Raw genomic sequence first — 21,488 nt, 5'->3', positions numbered from 1 at the left:
TGACTCATACCCGGTTGCTTCAGTTACATAACTTGGTTACATTGTCCATTGCCTTTGTGTTATGTGCAAGGATAGTTCATACAACTACTTCCACTTCAAATGTTACACAATATTTATATTAGACAGAAAATACACAAGACTCTGATGAGCCCTTCCTAAACAGCAATTATCTCCTTTTGTTAGTTCTTTTCCAGCATCTTGAACATCAATCACACATTGTCCATTATATATCATTATTTCAATGACTCGACAGTTCTAAAAAATAATCCCAAAGTAGTTATGTTTTACGAATAATCTTCCCTGTGTGTGCTTAGCTGGCTATTCCTCTTCCTGTACCACTGGGTATGTCGCCCCCCTCTCATCAGGAGTCCTTGGTGTGAGAGATCTGTTTCCATAGCAGAGCTTTGAGGTTGTTCAGTATGAGCGAGTGCTCCATGTCCATCTGGCCAGCTGAGCCTCTGAGAGCCATGCAGGCGTACAGCTGCCTCTCCAGCTCTTCCCTTAGCCCTGATGGCACCCCCCGGAGGAGGTAGTCCTTCAGTGCCCCACAGGCCTTAGCCAGGTTGGGCTGGACAGCTTCCTCCCTGCACCTACGCTCTGCCATGTTGCATGACGTCTGGCAGTCTGCCCCAAACACGCAGTCCGAGTCCGCCTCACAGTGCATCATGCTCATGGTGCGCCGGAATGCATCCTCTGGGATAATGGCTCTGGGGTCATTGAGGCGGAGTTCGTGCCGTTCGGTGTAGCCAAAGTGGGTGGCTGCGAGGTCGCACATGAGGAAACTGCCGTAGGTGCCGTGGAAGATGTCCTCCACTAGCTCCAGCAGTCCCATAGAGATTTTGGCTTTGCGGGGCCAGGAAGGGGTGAACCATTGGTCCATGCTACGTCGGGCCCCGCCAGGCACCCAGACTTCCAGGGCCCAAGGAAGGGAGAGCCCATACAATGGACCATAGGGGACCCTCTCGGTCACATACAGGTCCCCGCAGAAGCCCAGAAGCCGGGGGGTGTGGCCCCGGTCCTGGAGAAGCAGGCCCAAAAGCACCTCATCCACCTGGAGGAGGGCCCACGCTGAGCGGGCCTCCGGCAGTGAGACATGCCCGTCCTTGTTGCCGTCAGCCACGGAGAGGATCTGGCTCACTAGGTTGGCCAGGTTGGCCTGCTCACCCAGCTTTGACTGAAGAAAAGAAAAGAGAGAGAAGGAGGAAGTGAGGCAGCGGGTGTAAGGGGGGGAATTAGATCAAAACCATCATCTATAATGGCATAATTGACTAAAAGCAGGTGCCCTCCGCAAGCTTTCTGGGATGTTACCTAGAACTGGTGATATCACCACCACAACAACAAAACCTCTTACATTGAAGACAAAGAATCATGACATTTGTTACACTAATTATAATTGACTGAACATAAAATCTGCTTTAGAGGAAGTAATGCAGTAAGCTTCCTATACCTTGAGGTGATTGAGCACCATCTCTCTGAATTTCTCTACAGATGTGCCGCGGGTGGGCTTGTCAAAAACTGCAGCTGCCTCCCTCTTGGTATCCAGTTCCTCACCCAGCTCAAAGTGCAAGACCTCCCCCAACTGACAGCGGATCACCCCGTCCAGGTCCCCCCAGCCACCTGTGTACACCTGTGGGCCCAGGAGGCAGGAGGAATTCACATTTAAACAGCACCAGACTATGTAGATACTGTAGTGGATTATCTTACCATCAATATAACATTTTTCACACAAAACTTGTTATAGTATAGTACCTCCCATTGTAAAAGATATATTGGTCCATGTGATATGCAGACAATATGTAGAATTGTCCATGTGATGTGCAAGACATAATATTGAGCACAACAGACTGGTTTAAGGACTTACTATCCAAAGGAGATTTGGAGATGGTGAGCTGAGCTGATCCTGGATCTGTATTTAGAATCAGAGGTTCTTACCTGGTTGTTGGGCGACGTGGAGAGGCACCTGCCCAGATAGAGTGTATCTTTGTCACACAGGCTGCTGCAGGCTGAGCCATCAATGATGCCTTTCCTGTATTTGTCGCACTGAAGGAGATATTAAAATGGGTTTGATTAAGGTTTCTCAGCCACTCCCTCCGTTGCTCAATTAAATGTAGCTCTACATTTGGAATTTTATGAGGATATCAGCAAACAACTCTTCTCTCAAGATGGGATGGAATTTAGTTTATAAGACAGGCCTTACACTGACATTCACTATGTAACACTGCTACGCAAGGTACTGCAATGGAAACACAAGAGGGCGTGTTTAGTCAAGTATGAACTTGTCATGTCTGTCGTGTTGTGGAGAACTAACGGCAATCTGAAGGCCAAAGAGTAGTTATCTCTAGGTCTATCCTAGCTTAATTAACCTTCATACACAACACATCAGTGGTTGGATGTCAAACTGTAAACTGAGATGTATTAGGTTGACATCTGCATTTGCCAACGTTTGTACTGGCAACACAGTAGTAGAGGGCCATGGTAGGGCGTCATGTCTGTACTCACAATGGCACTCTTGCACTCATGTCCTCTGCACAGCTCTGTGTAGGTGGAGTACTGAACATAAATCACCCAGCTTCCCACAAACACCATCAGCCAGGTGAGGAACAGGTATTTCACCCTTACGAAGGAGATGCGAGCCTGCAAGGTCAAACAGAGCAAATATCTTTCTTCAAAGTCTCTTCCCATTCCCTTTAATTGAGGGGTTGACTGAGCACACGGCTCAATCAACCATGTCATTTTGTGAATTTATACATTTATACATATTTGCCATGGAAATTAGGCCAGCCATGTCAATGTTACACTAATTAGCACTTCCCAATCAACCCTAATCAACTGAGATGGGATGGTTTCCACAGTGACAGTGTGGTCACATAATGAGCAATTGATCTCCCAACCAGTGGCCTAACAAGGGCCCATTGAACCACAATGAGTCGTGAGGTAAAGTGTTAGTTCCACCTCAATGTACTTGAGGTGGAACTAACACTGGAGGTGGAAAGATGGAGACAAGCTAGTAAATCAATTGAATTATGACCTACTGTTTATACCACTGGGCAACATCAGATGACAAGAGCTGCAGTCTGTACACAAAGTACTGAAAAGTCAACCGTTGCCAAATCTTTGCAAGATGAAAGCTACAGGACGTATAGCCTTTGACCTTCATTGACTTTCTATTACATGGTCATGCTAATCAAGACTTTGTGATTATGATTGGATCTTAAATCTGTTTTCGTTGAGAGAAATCATTTTTAAAAAGCATGAATGAACAGTGCTGGCATTGTGTCTTAAAGAGGTTTTAGTGAAACAGGCCTCTGCTGTAGGCCTGGCCTTTCTGTATTTTTTTGTCCTCAGAGAGAACAAATGGGGATCAATCCCCTCCATAAATACTCACTAACTGAAGGCATCAGGTGAGCACAGAGCTGCTGCTATCAGATCAGACCTCTTTAGCATGTGTGCACTGATAATAGCTATGTGGTTGCCATACAGACAGTCAGATATAAGACTGTGTGTGTGTGTGTGTGTGTGTGTGTGTGTGCGCGCGCGCCTGTCTAGTATGCGTGATTGAGTGATTGCTTGCTTTTGTGTTTGTGTCTGTGTCCATATGTGTGTGTCATCGCCTGCTATTGTATGAATATGCACAACTCTAGCTCCAGACAGTCGAACAAGTGAAACTGGTGGTCAAAATTACACACGGTCTGGTGGACCAACACATCAAGCTTGGCCTTCAATACAAGGACCCAGAGGTCGCATAGCCATTGGGCTTATTTGACTTTTGAACCTGACTAGAATTCAGGCGAGAACAGGCAGGGGCAGTGTATCTATGCAGTCTCAAGTTGGACAATGAAGTGTAATTCTGACTGCATGGCTTGAAAACATGGCGGTGACAGCTATGAAATAGAAATAATCAACACATAACACAACACAACCATCAAGTGAACACATACAGTGCCCTCTGTAAGTAATGGGGGTCATTCCATGTGAAATCAACAAGCCATGACAACCACCATCTCAGACTGTTCTGAAATGGTTTCTGTAGTTAGAAACAGATAACATAAGTATTCCTGCATCATTATTTGGTAGAAATATAGTTTCATCCCTGAGAAATAAGCTAATTGATTGTATGAATCTCACAAAATGAAAATAGCCAATTTGGGTACAATATTCAATAGAATTCAAGCCCCAAATCTGGTTTGGACCAAAGTCAAAACAATGGTCAAAAGTCACCCATGAACCCTCTAAACCCCTCCTTTAGAAGACCAGTATGGAATATCAGTTCTCTATGTCTGATAAGTAATACATGTATGAAGCTGTGGCTTGGAATTGTTGTTTCTTCATACTATGTAATGTATTTCTGGTTAATCTGGAGGTTTTCCTGTCCAAAGGTTAGGCACTGAAGTTGTGTGTCTAATGTCCCATTATACAGTGTGATAGTATCAGATTTTGTCCACTAGATGGCCCTATGCATGAACAACATTATATCATGTTCCTAGCTAGCTCCACAAATACAAAGAGACAGCTACTGTAGTGTAGGATAACCATCTTACTGACCAGCAAAAAGCTGATTAAATCAGCAAATAATAGCTAAAGCCTTTATTAGAGAGATACGTAACACGTTCTGCACAGTCTTGGCCTCTATCCAACTATAGACATGAAAGCATAAAACATTATTCTTGTTCACGACATGAATTCAAGAACCGCTGACTTGACACTGCACTATCATCATTCCGGAGATAGGGATATTGACAAGGGTAATAATATCAATAGTAATTAGTTTTTCTACCTGCTACTCCTCCTACAACTTTTAAGCTATTCACACCAATCCAACTTTAAAATGTGCAGATGTCGTCTAACTCGTATTGTTATGACTTTTGATACATAGTAAACCTTTTAAACTATACAAACTTGAAAGTGCACTTATTAACATGGATGTCTATGGAAACCAAAAGATGCAATTTCTGAACCACTGCTGCTCCTACACCTTTTAAGCTATTCACACCATTTCAACAGTAAAATGTGCCAGAATTGTCTCCAAATTATCAACTCTGATAAAAGCTATGATAAACTATCAAGCTTTTCATCGTTAAACCTCTCATCCGGTTAACATGGTGGAATTGATTTAGGCTAACATTCTGTAAGCTACTTTGTTACTGCAACTGCCATGGACCTTTCAGTACTCTTAAATAAAAACAAGAGGAGACCTGCAGAACATATTCTTAGAATGATTACACAACAATCCACTCTCTTGGCTACCAGTTCTACACCACTGAAACCACTCTCAACCACATAACCAACCAACTCTACCACTCAACCAACCCTCTACCCACTCCATTGAACTAACCCAGGCTCATTCCATCTATGACTTTCTAACCTTTTAACTACCTTGCATCATCCTTTCACGAGTCACTACTGCTTCAGTCAGTATAACCCATGCTGTTTAATTTCTTAAAAAAAAAAAAAACCAGCCAACTCTCGAGCCTCTACCCACTCCACTGAACTACCCCTGGCTCATCCTATCTATCTATGACCTTCTAACATACTATCTATCTAATGTCCCATCTTTCCAACCTTCTATCTAACCTTTCAACTACCTAGTCATCATCCTTTCACCAGTCACTACTGCTTCAGTCAGTATAACCCATACTGATTAACCTCTTAATTGTTTTGATCTTTCTATACCCCCCCCCCTCCTCATCTATCCATCCTCCATCCTTATTTATTAACAGGAGAGATCTTGTACAGGGGGGAAGTGGGGGTGAAGAGGTCTCAAGGGTTAGGGTTAGTACAGGGAGGGTAGTGGGGGTGAAGAGGTCTTAGGAAGGACTGTTAAGATGTAAATGTTAAGATGTCTCTACTCACTCCACTGAAGTACCCCTGGCTCATCCTACTTATCTATCTATCATTCTATCCATCCAACCAACCAACCAAACCAGCTCTAACTTTATCCGCTACCATAATAAGACTCTCACTTTCTATCAACTACCCAGCAAATCTAGCTCTCTATTGAAACACCAAAATAAGACTTTGCAAGCCCATGAAGTATCTTCTGGAACTTCTTTTTCTAGTTTGTTTTATAAGATGAATTACGCAAATGTTAACATAACACTTGTAAATTCAATACCTAATGTTGCCTATAGTTCTACAATTGCTTTTCAACTAATAAAAACAGCCATTTGGAAGATATAAGCTATCACTAGTGCTAGCAAAAATAAGACAGCTAGCTATCTTACTGGCTAACAAGTTCCTAGGTAGCTCTGTCTTTTACTAAAAGTCTTAACTAGATAAGATGCCACCATTGAATCTAATCTAGAAATATAGCTTGCTATCTGTCTTGCTTATTAGTGGGCTTGCTTCAGCAAGTCCAACTGTAGTTCTTAATATTACTTATTAGTGGGCTTGCTTCAAGTTCCACAATTGAAGTGCAAGTTCCACTATTGTTCAGCTTGCATCTATCTATCTATATCTACCCGCCTCTCATCATTCTGGCTATTGTACTCTCGAACCATCTTTTATCCATCTTACTATCTCACTTTCTTTCAACTATCTAGCAATCATTATTTCTTCCAATCACCAGTCACTACTGCTTTACTAAAGTACTCATTTTTAGTCTTTGGCCGACAATCCTTTGCATGCAATAACTGCCTATTGACCCCACCAGACGCTGCGTATATTCTCTGGTAATGCTCTGCCAGGCCTGTATTGCAGCCATCTTCAATTGTTGTTTGTTTTGAGGTCTTTTTGCCTAAAATCTTATCAGGAAATGAAATGCATGTTCAATTGTTTCAATTCAATTGATTGACTTAGCCTTTCAAGAGCTTTTTGGCCCTGAAAAACTCCCTAATTGCTATGGCTGTATGTTTGGAGTCATTGTCTTACCATATGATCAAGAGCTATCCAATCAATTTGGAGGCAGTTGCTTGTACTCAAACTCAAGATGTTTCTGTACACTTGAGAATACATTCTGCTGCTGTCAGCAGTAACGTCATCAATTAAGACAAGTTAGCTAGTTCTTATGGCAGCTATACATGCCCAAACCATAGCAACCCCTCCACCATGTTTCACAGAAGAGGTGGCATGTTGTAAATCTTGGAAGGTCCTTTTTTCTCCAAACTTTCCCCTTGCAATTACTCTGGTACATGATAATAATCTGTCCACAAGACCGTTTTCCAGACCTCTGCTGGCTTTTTAGGTACGTTTTAGCAAACTGTAACCTGACAATCCTTTTTGAGGATAATTAGTGGTTTGCACCAGTGAAGTCTCTGTAGTTCAGCTGGTGACTTATGCTTGCGGAAGGTAGTATCTGACACATTCACGCCTACCTCCTGGAGAGTGTTCCTGATCTGTGGGACAGTTGTTTCTTTGTTTTTATTGATTATTAGGTGACTTTGGTCATCCACTGTAGAAGTCTTCCTTGGCCTACAGTACCAGCCTGTCTGCAATTTCTGAGCTCACTGAGTGATGACCATGATGTTACAAACTGTTGATTTTGGTAAGTCTTAAGATTTTGGCTGTTTGATTTCAAATCCAAACTGCTGGAGTATAGAGCTAAAAGAAGACAAGATGCTTCCTCTTTCCAATACTTATGGAGGGCTTTGTATCCCCTCATCATCTATCTATCTATCCTTCTCTCATATCTGCCTATATGCTCCCCTCTGACCATCTTTTAACCACTGCTACTCTTACATATTTAAAGCTATTCAAACCAATCCAACTGTAAAATGTAGGCCAACATTCTGAAAGCCACCATGTTATTTCTTAGAATGATTACACAACAATCCACTCTCTTGGCAACTACTTCTATCACAATAAAACCACCTTTCACTCACTCCTTCCCTCTTATATTATTATTAGGGAGGATGTTGTTTGGAAATTAGAACAGAATTTCGCCGCGGTGACAGATTTTCAACAAATTTACGCCCTGCTCCTTTAAGCGTCGATCCTTAACATGGCGCGGCGATTGCAATATGACGTCACGTGAAACTAATTTGACTCTATGGCTATTTATCAATTGTTAGGAACACGACTCATGTCCTCGACTCGCGTCCTACTAAAATGCATCGGGGAGAAGATCTAGGTTCCTCCCCTTAGATATCCTCCTCCAATGTTTTTGAAGACGAAGCGAATGGAGGAGAGGACGCGAGGAGTCGTGTTCCAAACAATTGAAAAAAGACTAAAGCCATAGAGCATCACCTCTCGTCGGAAGAGTCTCCACCCCTTACTCTCGTCAATTAGATTAGGCATATACATTAATTTGAATGCATTGGAACCACATATCAACAGTCAAAGCTCGTCCACAGTGCTTGTGTAACGCGACATCATTCAAACGCCACAAAAGCTGTCAATGACAGTGACCGCAAGCAGTCTATCAAATTAATGTAGAATGTGTAAAATACCGCAAACATTTCATTTGTTACCTGGAAATAGAAGGACTTTTTCATCCAGGCCCGTGTAAACAGACCCTTCGCCATCACCAACACAGATCATCTCAATACGTGGACCTGCTAGAGAGAATCCCATGGAGTGTGGATAGCGAGCCAACCAACGCAGAATACAGCTGCAAACACAATTTACGTTTTAATAACACCGTTCACTCCCAGCACCGAAGAGATTCACAAAATCTATTATTAAATTGTATATATTCCGCTACCCGGTAATTCATAGTTATCCGTGTGCAAACATTATGTTCTGACGACGCAGTTCTCGAGTCAGCGTTGCTGGCTCGCTAGTGCAGCTGCTGACCAGAGATTCCTCACAAGGAACGTTGAAAATAAAGGCACAGATACGTTTTTTTGCCGACACAAAATATGCATTAGCCATATCAGTTTCAGCTTAATTATCTACTACCACAGCCCTTTTATAGGTTTTCTGCTACTACACACCGTTTCTGAAATCATGAGCTTAACTCATGTACAGGAGGCGGCCTGTGTGAAATGTAGGCCTAATCATAATTATTTTATTTGGCCAAGTATATTTGCACATACAGGAAGGTTGGTGCATGGACATAAAAACTAATGGCAACTAATCTAAACTAATCTAGACTTTTCCAGCGGTGTGACGTCCTCGTTGTCATTAAAAACTAATATAAAGTAAGATTTATGCATCGTATATGGCTCCAAATGAGTCGATTTGTTAATTGCATTGTAACAACACAAAGGGCATGAAGATTATCTAAATTTAACACTAACCTCTAGCGCCGACAAGTGGTTATAAAGACTCAATAAATCAGATAGTGTCCACTATCCAGCAAGGCTACTGCTGGTCTACCACTAGTGTCTATCTACACTCAAACAACCTCACAGAAATATATTTTTTAATTCATATATAAGAGACTGTTTTCACCATTGGTCATCAACTGTAAACATGTGATGCATACTTTTTCACATCCCGAATTGTGTTTAAAAAGTTAATGTAAAAAGAGAGTAGACTAGATTATAGACCATGACAATGTTTAATGAATAAAGTTTTTAGGTGGGAGTATGGAAAAAAACAAAAACGTTAGAGCGCTTATTGGGCGCTTCCCAGAATGCACTACTAGATCAGCGGGAAACCAAAATGGCGAATGTATTGGGTGAAAATGACCCGTTTGTTATTTTCTAAAAACCATAACTAGTGCTGCATATTATAGAGAGGTGCGTTTCAAGTTACTTCAACAATACTCGGGCAAGACGTCAATCAACTGCTACGACGATACTTTTTCAATATATGAGGCGTATTGACCATCCGGAGTGACCGAATGAGGTATCTTGTTGTCAACATTACTATGTTTTTTTTCTCTGGGGGTGCGGGTGCGCTCCAGTATTCTATCTTTTGATCGTTCGAGTCTGTTGCATGTCTCGGCAATTGCTTTTACAAATTGCATGCATTATTCCTAGCTATTAAACTGAAATCATTTGTGCATCTTAACTATGCATCGATTCATTATTTTATTCTGGGTGCGTGTAATGTCCAGCTAGCTCGTGAACAAAAGGACACAGACGGTGCACAGCAGAGGGGGTAGAATCTGTCGTCGAATCGGAGCAAGCTGGTTATTCTCACACCTATTATATAATTTAGCAGTGACTTTCTCTCACACTATATGGAAGCATATACCTGCCATAATGACATCTTAAATTCATAGTGGCAAATGATTAATCAATATCGTGTTTGCAATTCCTTTTACCAAATGTGTATGCATTGTTTATGGCACAATGACTAATTAAAAATCAAAACTCTATATTGCATTATCATTTTCTGTATTGAGTACGCATTACACCTGCCAAATTGAAAAAGAGAAAGCAAAGTCTGGTTTACTTTTAATTTTCATATCCAGTACTAGCTCCGACGCCACACCATATAATTTCGGGAGCAGACGGTTTTATCCAAAGTGACTTACAACAAGTACATTTGTCTAAAGTAAGTGAATCATCTATACATCAGTCATCATAAGCAAACATCTATACTAGGACAAGGTGCCATTGGCAGTCACAATTCTAGAAAAAGGAAGATTAAAATAATTATATATATATATATAAAATACATGAGTGCACTTACCAGTTTCGGCATCAGTTATGCTGTCTTTGAAAATATCCATGTACTCTCCATCATTGGATATTTCGTAGTGCCGAAGAAAATCTCCGAAGGGTTCCTCTAATATCCATACAGGTTAACTTTATACCCATCATGACCCGACGCCATGGTGGAAAACTCCACATTTCCGTGCAGGTAAACCAGAGGGTGATTGGCTAAACGCCATAACTGCAAACTAAAAGCAATTGTTTTGCACTGTGGCTTTATGTAATGGTAATCTTTATGGATATTAAAGCAGTCCTTTGGATAGTTCGTGGATATTTTCAAAGATATGAAGAAAACCCATGTTAAAATAAGTCGCAAATTCCGGCAAACCAATACCACGTCAGAGCTAACAACACTGCCATGTTGAAATGTTTAATCTAAATGCTTAAATGACAGATCAATTATCATGTACATTTCAAATCACAATGCCTATTTTGCTATTTAATTTCCTCATTGTCATGCACTCCCTTCCGCAGTGTAAAATTCGATTTCATCCTTACCATGTTAGACGTGTCAGTCAGACACCGTGGGCGGGAGTTTCGTGGAAGGGTTGGGTTTGAAGAAGGAACGAGCTAGCTGGAGTAATGTGTTTATTTGGGCACTAATGCTGTGGTCCACCATGTAATGTTGCCATCCTGTACCAGTCCTGTGTACCTCCAATTCCGCCGACAAAGGGTGTTTGGGAACCGAGATGCAAGGGTTGTGCGGAGATATATCGTTGAGTTGGTATTCGTCTTAAATAGCGAATTAAAGTTGGATATGTTGCGATCGGAAAATCATTTCAGGGTAGTATGGAAGTAGACTTTAGGTTCACAATGAGGTATCGCAGTCGAGAATCGGATAACGCTAACACCGCCCGTAGGATGACTTTATCCCGTAGGAGGGAGCCAAAGCCGAGGCTCCCTCCTACGGGATAAAGTCATCCTACGAGCGGTGTACGTGTAAAGATAGTTGTGAGATCCGCTCGGGCTAGCTGCTATATGGTGAGACTTGCCTACAGCTTCAACCCAATGACAGTATTTTCTGACACCAATTCTTTGAACATTTTTTTGCGGATTTTGATCACCTGTATTGTCTCTTTCCGTCCTCTACCATACCAGAGACTCAACGGCTGCAGAGAACTTGCCTGTCCACCAAAAAGCTCATTCCCATCAGCAGCATCAGGTGCCTGTCTCCCCGGAGAGCTTTCCTGTCAAGGATGAACATGGAGGTGACACCAAGCTCACCGACAAGTTTGAAGAGGGACAAGACGTCCTAGCCCGATGGTCGGATGGCTTGTTTTACTTGGGGACTATCACGAAGGTAAGCAGCAGTTATTGTTGCTTGGCACTGAAGTGAAAAGTCTTTGTTTTAGGATTTAATTTGAGAATTGTTGTTTTTGTGTGTGTTTTGTGCATGTCCAAAAATACTGCTTGATGATTTCAGCAATTATGTTATTTTGTGTAACGATAATATACTTGATTTTGGTTCCCTCAGATAGATAAGGACAAGCACCGCTGCTTTGTGGTCTTTGAGGATCGATCCAAATCTTGGGTTCTGTGGAAGGACATACAGACAGGTAAGTACTTAACATGCCCTTATCTGCCACACTATCATGTTTTTATGTCTTTTGTGAAAGGTTATTTTCTTTCTTATGTCTACTTTGCCTTCATTGTAACTGGATATTCAGGAAATGTTGGATATTTGTCATCTTTCTTGTATTCTGATATTTCACTATAAAATATATATTAGTTGCTTTTTGATAGTGAAGTAATACATTTATTCTATTAAATGGGTACATTGTTAGTGTGTTGATAGAAGTTGTATGCCTGTCTATTTTCTTCACAGATAATACCAGTAGCAGATGGATGGAATTTATTTTTTAAATTCTTTATATCATTTTCTCTCCATACTGTGCAGTTTGTAGTCTCTCTCTCTTGAGTTAATAGATTCAGTTTTGCATTCATACATTAATTATCTCATTCTACCTCCTTTTGGTTTTATTTCCTTGGTTGAGTTGCTCCCCCAATCTCCTTTGTTCAGCCCAGGGTTATCTTTTTCATTTGTCCCCGACAGTTAACAGACCACAGAATTTCTGGTCACAAGCCAATGGTAAGCTCCCCATGGAGCCTGCAGACGAGCATAGGGAAGGTACTCCTCAGTCAGTGTTGCTGTTCATATGTTCATGTTCATTAGTTCACTGTATATTTCAATGGGTTACACTTCAGTGAGGGGGCAGTCATGCCTATTTCAATAAGATATCACATGACATGTGACAGTGTTTTGGTGATCTACTAACGGTCACCCATTAGAATACAAACATGAATTTATATGAATGTCATGTTTTCTTTTAGGCCCCTTTAACTGAAGTCTCACCTAATGTTGTTCATTTCACCTTCTGTGGCCTACTGGCTTCTGCATTTGTGTCTGTTACTTTGCTCCATCAGGTTACAGGGATTGCAACACAATACAAAAATAAGACTCCCAAATGTGACTAAAATCACCTTGTCTGAAATTTGTCCTTAGGACTTTTCAGACTTCTTGAAAATTGCCTGTTTCTATTTGGACTGTCTTGCATAAGAAGAAAACAACTCTTACCAAAAGGCATTTTTGATGCAGCAAAATTACAAAAGCACAGCATTGTATAGGCTAAACAATAAGTGACATGCATGTATTTTTCAGGTAACTAGGTGAAAGCATTACCTATTTTAATATGTTATATTGGAAGCACATCAGGACATTTTGTTGATAATCTGTGCACTACACATTGGTAGAATGTGGGTTTCCTTTGGTCTTGCACCTTGCCAGTTGTAATATAGCACACTGGTTAAAACTGCTATGTTATGCCTGTCTCTCACTGTGTCCCAATAGACTATCCTCTATTCCTCAAACTTATATCCTCCTTCCTCACTCCCTACTCATAGGAGAAGATATAGGGTTCCTTCCCTTAGATATTCTCCTCCAATGCTTTTTGAGAAGGAAGCTATAGAGAGAGAATGCGAGGAATCGAGGAAAGACTATTGGGAAGCAACCTCTCTTCTACTCACCTCTTTTCTTCTCTCTATATGTAAGAGTTGCTGCTGGCTGCCTAGTTGTTCCCGATTTGGATGTTAGATTTCCTGTATTGGCAGTCTGTGATGTGCTTCATCATAGGAGAGACACCCTGTCTGTCTGTTTCAGGGGACGACGAAGGGGAAGACATGGTCTGCACAATATGCCAGGACGAAAGCTCTGACCCACCCAACGAGATCGTCATCTGTGACAAGTGTGGGCAAGGTAAGTAAACGCTCTCGACCTGTCTTGGTTGGTTTGCACTCAACAATGCTAACGATAAGCTAAGTGAACAAACCCAATCTTGGGACACTGACTCTCTGAAATCATAGACTACTTCTGATTAGGGATGTGTTTTTTGTTTTGTGTGAATTGTCCCTTTGATTGAGCAGCTTTGTATTTCTCCAACCTGTAAATGTCTGCCCCCTTTAAGGATACCATCAGCTCTGTCACTCCCCCATCATAGACTCCAGCTTGATTGACACAGATGAGAAGTGGCTCTGTTGGCAGTGTGTATATGCTACAACGACAAAGGTGCGGCACAAACTCAAACTCACCACCAGTGGTGGTGTATGTCTGTGTGTGTGTGTAAATGTTATGAAGATATGGTTATTTAGCAAACAATTTAAACCAAAATGAGCAAGCACCATGCTTCAATCAATTCTGTAAACAAGACTCATTTTCTCAGTCAACTTACCTAAAGGTAAGGGTGACATTTAGTTTATGCCCTTAAGCAGTGTGTGTTATTGTGTGACAGAGGGGAGGCTCATTGAAGAAGGGTCCTATTACCAAGGCCTTGCAGGATATGAAGCATTCTCTGTCTTATGCTCTGGAGGACCTGGTGTGGGACCAAGGCCACAAGACCAACTACCAACAGTGTTACTGCTATTGTGGAGGGCCCGGGGAGTAAGTTGCCTCTGTGCTCGTGCGCAGACACACACACAAGACACAGACACAGAGAGTTTGAAAGGGCTGTCTGATGCCTAATGCACATCAGAAGGTTTTTCTTAAAAAGCAGGAGCAGTGTCTTCCCAAATGGAGATTTTATATTAAAAGAAAATACACAGCAGGCAACAACAAGGATTAACAGTTCAAGCGTAAAGAAGCATATAAACAGGATCCTGGATATAAACACAAACATTCACTAAAACATGGGGGAAAATGAATGAAGTCTCTTTGGTTGAAGACAGTTCCTCAGACACTGACCCCTTTTTTCTTTTATTCCCTTAGCTGGTATCTGAAGATGCTACAGTGCAACAGGTGTAAGCAGTGGTTCCACGAGGCATGCATTGAGTGCTTTCAGAAGCCCATGCTCTTTGGAGATAGGTGCTAAAACTGACCCTTTCATTTATAGTCTTCTACGTTAGTACAATTCCTGAGGGATATCGTTTATGACTGCTGTCATGGAGAAAAAAATAAATATGCTCTTGTACTTCTTTCTCATCAGGTTCTATCTATTTATTTGTTCAGTTTGCAATTGTGGACCAGAGTACCTCAAACGACTGCCTCTGAGATGGTGAGTGAATCTCAAGGATTGCTTTGTAGCAGATAATGAAGAAATGTTTGTACAAGATGTAAACTATGACTAAAAAATAAGATACCAAAGTATAATATTTACCATGTGAGCACCTTAGCTCAATGATGCAGGGTTAGCAAGTACACACATGTCACCCATGAAGTGTCTGATACCCCTGATGAATCCAACACTGACTTATTTATTTATTTATTGATTTATGTGTTAATTCATACACAATGACTCTCTTATGACTTGTTTCCTTCCTTGTTTCTATTTGTAGGGTGGATGTTGCACACCTGAGCCTGTATAATCTGAGTGTGATTCACAAAAAGAAGTACTTTGATTCAGAGTTGGAGCTGATGGCTTACATCAACGACAACTGGGAGCTGCTACAGCTCGGAGAGGTAGGACTTATTGCAGTGACAAAATGTGACACAGAGATGGGACATGTAGTACTACTCTGATGCTTGGGAGTAAAAAAATAAAATAAAATAAAAACTAAGCAGATTTCTATATCTTATGCTTTCATTTCTGCCCGTAACAGCTTAAGGACACTCCTAGAGCAGACCGGTATGACAGTATTCTGGACGCACTAAATAGCAACCACAGCATGTGAGTTTGGATTGACCCACTGTTTGACTTAGCATGCTCATACCAACATGAACTGTTGTCTTGACTAAATGTAGCCTCTCTTGTACCCTTACTCCCTCCCCCTCTCTATCTCCCTTTCTTTTTCTTCCCTTTTATATCTCTTTCTTTCTCTTTCTCTCTCTTTTTCTTTCTTTCTCTCTTTCACTATCTCCCCCTTTTCCCAGGTTCATGTCAGGGAAGGAGATAAAGAAGAAGAAGCATCTGTTTGGGCTGAGGATCCGTTTTCCTCCTGGTCCCCAGACCTCTGAGCTTCTGGCCGACCAGGAGCCAGAGAGGGCCTCTCATGAGATCAAGATCAAAGGACGCAAGTCCACAAAGCCGCTAGCCAGCACTAGGTAGGAGAGCAAATCATTGCACACTGGGTTCCCGGACCATGACTAAGACTAAACCTGGATTAAAGATCATGTTGAATGGAGAATCTTCATTGAAAGTGTAATTTAGTTCAGGATTTGGCGTAATCTGTGTCCAGGAAACCTCCCCCACATATTTTAGGTACTTGGGATATGATGTCACAGAAAACAACTTTCATCAAATATATTGAAGTGAACGAGAGCGTTCACTCATTTCACTGGCCTTCACTTTCACTTTCTTTCCATGTCCTGTGGTTTCATCTTTTTTGGGTCTATTTCTACGAAAACTAGCCTAAAGTAAACAGCTGCCTGAATGAGAACCAAAGATATTTGAATTCTATCGGAGAAGCTCACAACTGCGCAACAAAACGTTTGGTGCATGGACACTATTTTCTAGTCATTTCCGGTTTTGAAAGTCTCTGGCAGTGTCACCCGGTCGTTTTTGCTATGACATCATGTCCCAGAGTCTACCTTTAAAACTATGTTATAATACAGTAATACATTTACAACTTTGTTGAAAATATTCCTGTCAAATGTAGGGGTGTAACAGTTCACCAGACCCACAGTTTGGAACCTATCTTGGTTTTGGGGTCACTGTTCGGTTTCGTACAGCGGGGAAATGAAATGTGAACAGTTATTGTGGTTAGATTTGTTTTGTTTGGTAAAAGATGCAAAACTAACCCTTTCATGTCTATTCTTAAATGAAACCACACAATTACTCAACAACAACACTAAAATAAAGTGCAATATGTGTGTGAAATTAATATATAAACATGACTCAGACATTCCTACATTACCACCAAAGATACAGGAGACCCCCACAGTAGGCCTATATAAAATAACTTGTGCCTCTTTGAGCTGTCATTGTGAAGCTTCAGACAGTCTCAAATTGGATAGGCCTATGCAAAATGCACTACAAAGGCATCTCTGTCATAGCCATGAAGTAGAGGCATGGGAGGGAGAATCTTCACCTATCGTAGAGCCAGGATAATTTCCCATCCAGTCCCAATCCCACTGAAACCCAAAATCTTGATTCCTGTCTCACATGAAAATTCTTAACTTCATTATGTAATCCATAGGTTGCGTTATTAAAAACAACTTGCATGTATTCATGTCAAAGTACTGCTCAGACATTTCCCCCACTTCTCTGCGCTGCTGCATGTATTGCTGCCCATATGAGAGTTTAGTTCGGTTGAGAAAATGTGTGATGACTACAACAAACAGTATGAGAATAGATAAAGATATTTGTAAAACGATAGTTGGTCCTCATTAAGATACCTTGACATTAAAAAAAAATATATAGGAGATATTCTGTCATTTGTACAAGGGGGTAATCTATCTGTTTAGCAAGCTATTTACCAACTTTGGCTGGTCATCTTGTTTTCATTTAATTTCACTTTTGTTTGACTGCGGTTAGAATGAAGAATGTCATTGGCGATCAAAAATAGTTACTCTATCATTACAAAATCAGTTTTATTTGTTCTGAAATGTTTACATAGTGGCACACTGGCACAGCCAAGTCGAAAAGGTGGCACAGCGCCTTACATTCTTTGGAGAGAACCCTGCCACCACTCGACATCATACAGAACTATGTAGTTCCTTGCTGTGCCCTATGCCTGCGACTCACAAAAGGAAAGTTTGAAATGTAAATTGCAACGACGTGCGCACATAGGCTTCAGTTGTTTTAACCTGGAGCCTAAGTTTTCTCAGTGTGCCGAACAGTTCAGTCTGATTATGTGTACCGTTACACCCCTAGTCAAATTCTATAAGTAAGTGAATTACAATAGCTCAAATTGAAGTTGTAAATCTTTTCTAGTGAATCAACCAATGGTGTGGTGAGACAAAGAAAGAGGAAGCAAGGAGTTCACTCTCTCGAGACTCTGGCTAAACTAAGATGCTCCAGTGAACTCTTGGCTCAGGTGTGTGTGTAACTTTGCTTCTTATTTTCTGTATTGATTAAGTAGTACTAGTATTTGTTTCTTTTTCGGTAGCTGTTGGAAATTGTGCAGACATAAAACATAAATGCTATGGATGCAAAATGTCATTCCATTATGAGAAATGTATTTTGACAATCTCCTTTTGAAGGATGTGAAGAGCGAGCCTCACTCGTTGGATCTCTTAGTCTCTAGGTGAGTTTTTGCCACAGTGCATCTAAGTTAGTGAAATTCGGTTTGTAAAACAATTGAGTGCTGTTGTAATCAATGGTCTCTCTCCCTACAGCAGCAGGAGTGACAGATCTCTGCCATCCTCCAGTACCTCAGATGTGGAATCCATAGGTGCGGTTAGCACCACCGAAACTACCTCAACAAGTCTTTCTAGACAGTCCAGGTACATACGTTCCTAATGCTGTTATCGTTCCATAAACCCTCATAACTGCACACTCGTATAGTGATATTTAGTAATACTTTGAACTAAGGAGGTGCACAAATATTAAAAGTAGGAAATTACTGTTTTACTGTAATTCTTCATAATTTTGTTCATGTTAAAACGGTATCGTTCAGCATCTAATGCTCTTTTCTAGTACAACTTGAGTGAGATTATATTTGTCAGAATACACAATGACACAATACGATATTGGCCGACAATATTGATCATCAAATTCAATATCTGCCCAATAAGAAATATTGTGTTTTTAAGCAATTGTTTGTGGATATTGATATGATGGCCAACATATCATGCATCCCAAGCCTGAACTCTAATCTCTTGTTCCTATTCCCCTCCTCCACCCCTAGCCTGTGTAACTCCAGTAAGACGCGCACGGGGCGACACTGGCCCATCACCCAGCCCCAACTGAAGAAGAGAAGAGGCCGGCCGCGACGAGCCTTGCAACCCCCCAACCCTGAGATCCCCCCTCCCTGCCACTCGGACCCCCACAATCCCCACTCCTCAGCCCCAGAGCCCCCAATCCCCCTCCAGGGGCTCCACTCCACAGACATAGTTCACAGCTTGGACCCTGACAGCCAACTGTCCCACCTCAAGAGCTCCATCAGCAGCTACTTTGGGGCGGCGGGGCGGTTGGCCTGTGGGGAGAAGTACCGTGTCCTGGCCCGGCGGGTCACCCTGGATGGCAAGGTACAGTACCTGGTGGAATGGGAGGGAGTCACTGCCTCTTAAGCTTAACTTGAATAAGCACGTATAACAAGGTAATATCAAGAGAGCTTATGACCAGCTTATTACACACTTACGCAGCGCTTCTAAAGCATTAATGCTCGCTTGTGTATTTGGGGTTGCCCTGTGTCGTCCCATCTGGCAGGGAACTAGTGCTTCTGGTAACACTTTACTTAAAGCCAACAGGTTGGCTATAATGCATATAGTGCAATATAAGATCTGTCATTAGCAGGTATCCCCAACCTTATAATGTCACAGTATCACCTCATAATGATCCTGGGTTGTCAGTCATTTAAGTAGTTATGCATAGAGAGACATATGAGTGTATGATAAACCTTTATAAGGGCTCTTACCTGCTTATACCAAGTAGCAATGCACTATTCCTGTTGGCTTTAATGTAAGTGTTACTTTGATTCCTTTTTGTATCTTTATTTTTCTCATCTGGTTATATGCTCTTTTTCTGTGCTGTGTTTCGATGTTCAGTTTGTAGACTGAAGGAGGAGAGACCAGTTTTGAGAGAATGTAAAAAGGGTTAGGTTGTGAGTGCTGTTTGAGTGCCTCAGGGTCTGCCCAATCCTCATGTTGTGTTGGAAAGTGTGCCTGTTGGCAAGCAGTTGACCTTGGAGAGGACTCAAACAGAGATGTGATGTTGTGCTGCTGCAAACCTGTTTATTGTTATTGACTATTACTTTTCAATATGTATGTACTGCTTTTGGAGAGCAATTTCCATTGATGTGCAGTATTTTTACTATTCTGATTTGATTGCACATATCAGGGCAGTTTCCCGGTCACAGATTAAGCCTAGTCCTTGACTAAATCAAACTTTCAAGAGAAAACCTCCATTGAAGACGCTATTTAGTCAAGGATTAGTCTTAAACTGTCTGGGAAACCAGCCAATCAAGTTCAGCCTGTTTATAAAAGATACAGAAATGTGTTCTCTTTGTTCTGCTAAAAGTGTGCCTGCCTCTGCTTCACGTCATGGAAATCAACTGACTATGAACTGTTTTATTTTCACTGTTATAGTTCAAATATACAGTATGTCCAGAATTACAGGGGTAAAAATGTGTTTCTAACGTATGAGTAACACTGGTTGAATTTACTTTGAGGGCCGAGCATCTGAGAAAGTGGCTGAATTGTTAGTGTCTGAAATCACCTGTCATATGGGAACGTAAATGTATACAGTTAGCCTAGTTAGTTATTATTACATGGTGAAGGTTCTGTCAAATGTATCTAAATTTGTACCTTTTAATTTGTTCATCTATGTATTTTATGATTATTCTTTTTTTTAGTTCTGATACACGATCATTGTACAACATTCATTTATCAACCAGTTACATGCGTCATAGAGGGCCTCAAAATTAGGACCTCCTAGGTTTTAATGTCTCTCTTTGTGCAGTTGCATTTTGTGATTGTTTCGTGCAGCAAGTTACTGTACAAACACTGAATATAAAAAGCTCAAGGACGTTTAACTTTTTGAAACTTCATTCGGTGTGGAGTTGGTTTTGTTCTTTTAGCCACTTATGCAACTCAACCCTCAAAGAAACAGAGTTTTGGGATTTCGATCACTGCAGATACACCGTTTGCTTCAGGAACACAGTAGCAATATTTTAGTTACCTCTGACTCAGGCTATTTGGTTTTTTTATATTACAGGTGCTATTTATTTTATCTTTCACCTCAAAACTGTGCACTTAGTCAAACTTTTACAGCCAAGCTTCTAGAACCCACTCAGGATATTCTCAGCAAATTTACTGTATGATGTGCTCATAGAACTCCAGCAAAGATGTGGAATGTATATGGAGGTATTATGGGATGAACCATATCCTGTGGTGTCAGTATTTGAGTAATATGTTTATTCACAGCCTTACATTTGACATTCCTTTGTGACTGGTTGTTTTTGAAAAGGCTTGAATGCAACCCACGATGATCCAGGGGTTATGTCTTTTTTTAGCACTTCATCTGAGAATGTGCCCCAGCACAAGACATCACTGGAAGGCTACAATGTCTTCTCCTATATTGAATACCTGCCCTTGTTTCATTAGAGTTCAATTAAATGATGCCTCTTGGTGTTAAAATAACATTTTCCTTTGTGGTAGTGGGGATAGATTTTGACATTGATACCTCTGATATATATTAGACCCTAGATCTCTCTTTTCATACTGGCTTTTGAGTAGGCTTCTTTAGCCAAAGAATAAATACATAAAAGCCTAGGCCGATGTCTTTGTCCATGTGTTTCTGTTCAAAACATTCACTATCCAATTTTGTTTGAGGGTGGTAATCCCTCAATTCAATG

The 21,488-nt window shown here is 41.2% G+C and overlaps 2 protein-coding genes across 6 annotated transcripts; one reads left to right on the top strand and one right to left on the bottom strand.

Moving 5' to 3' along the window:
• Window positions 1-94: 94 nt before the first annotated feature.
• Window positions 95-11,167, bottom strand: dipk1aa (divergent protein kinase domain 1Aa). 3 transcript variants are annotated; one of them, XM_083673804.1, is made up of 6 exons: window positions 10,522-11,167; window positions 8,406-8,545; window positions 2,500-2,634; window positions 1,933-2,040; window positions 1,448-1,627; window positions 95-1,174 (listed from the first exon to the last, which is right to left on the bottom strand). In XM_083673804.1, the coding sequence occupies exons 2-6, from the start codon at window positions 8,457-8,459 to the stop codon at window positions 362-364; spliced, it is 1,290 nt and encodes a 429-aa protein (XP_083529930.1). In that variant the 5' UTR covers window positions 8,460-8,545; window positions 10,522-11,167; the 3' UTR covers window positions 95-361. The 3 variants fall into 3 exon arrangements, with proteins under 3 accessions (XP_083529930.1, XP_083529931.1, XP_083529932.1); XM_083673805.1 differs by lacking the exon at window positions 10,522-11,167 and adding an exon at window positions 8,639-8,684; XM_083673806.1 differs by lacking the exon at window positions 8,406-8,545.
• Window positions 9,353-21,405, top strand: mtf2 (metal response element binding transcription factor 2). Of its 3 annotated transcripts, none has more exons than XM_083673775.1 (16): window positions 9,353-9,729; window positions 11,643-11,844; window positions 12,019-12,100; window positions 12,598-12,672; window positions 13,702-13,797; window positions 14,006-14,106; window positions 14,330-14,478; window positions 14,803-14,898; window positions 15,020-15,088; window positions 15,369-15,492; window positions 15,633-15,700; window positions 15,904-16,074; window positions 17,906-18,008; window positions 18,175-18,218; window positions 18,313-18,417; window positions 18,822-21,405. In XM_083673775.1, exons 1-16 carry the CDS (start codon window positions 9,725-9,727, stop codon window positions 19,201-19,203), a joined length of 1,872 nt encoding a protein of 623 aa, XP_083529901.1. In that variant the 5' UTR covers window positions 9,353-9,724; the 3' UTR covers window positions 19,204-21,405. The 3 variants fall into 3 exon arrangements, with proteins under 3 accessions (XP_083529901.1, XP_083529900.1, XP_083529902.1); XM_083673774.1 differs by having other exon boundaries at window positions 18,310-18,417; XM_083673776.1 differs by lacking the exon at window positions 12,598-12,672 and having other exon boundaries at window positions 18,310-18,417.
• The last annotated feature ends 83 nt before the right edge of the window (window positions 21,406-21,488 follow it).

Source organism: Argentina silus (genome assembly GCF_951799395.1).
Source record: "Argentina silus genome assembly, chromosome: 1".
NCBI lineage: Eukaryota > Metazoa > Chordata > Actinopteri > Argentiniformes > Argentinidae > Argentina > Argentina silus.
This window is presented reverse-complemented; position numbering and strand designations above follow the sequence as displayed.

Excerpts from the sequence above, each read along its gene's own strand:
- dipk1aa (XM_083673804.1), bottom strand. The coding sequence starts at position 8,459 with ATGGCGAAGGGTCTGTTTACACGGGCCTGGATGAAAAAGTCCTTCTAT. Across the intron at positions 2,041-2,499 it reads ATGAGTGCAAGAGTGCCATT|TGCGACAAATACAGGAAAGG; the intron begins GTGAGTACAGAC and ends TATCTCCTTCAG. Across the intron at positions 1,628-1,932 it reads CCACGTCGCCCAACAACCAG|GTGTACACAGGTGGCTGGGG; the intron begins GTAAGAACCTCT and ends CTGGGCCCACAG.
- mtf2 (XM_083673774.1), top strand. Across the intron at positions 13,798-14,005 it reads CTGTGACAAGTGTGGGCAAG|GATACCATCAGCTCTGTCAC; the intron begins GTAAGTAAACGC and ends GCCCCCTTTAAG. Across the intron at positions 15,089-15,368 it reads AAACGACTGCCTCTGAGATG|GGTGGATGTTGCACACCTGA; the intron begins GTGAGTGAATCT and ends TTCTATTTGTAG.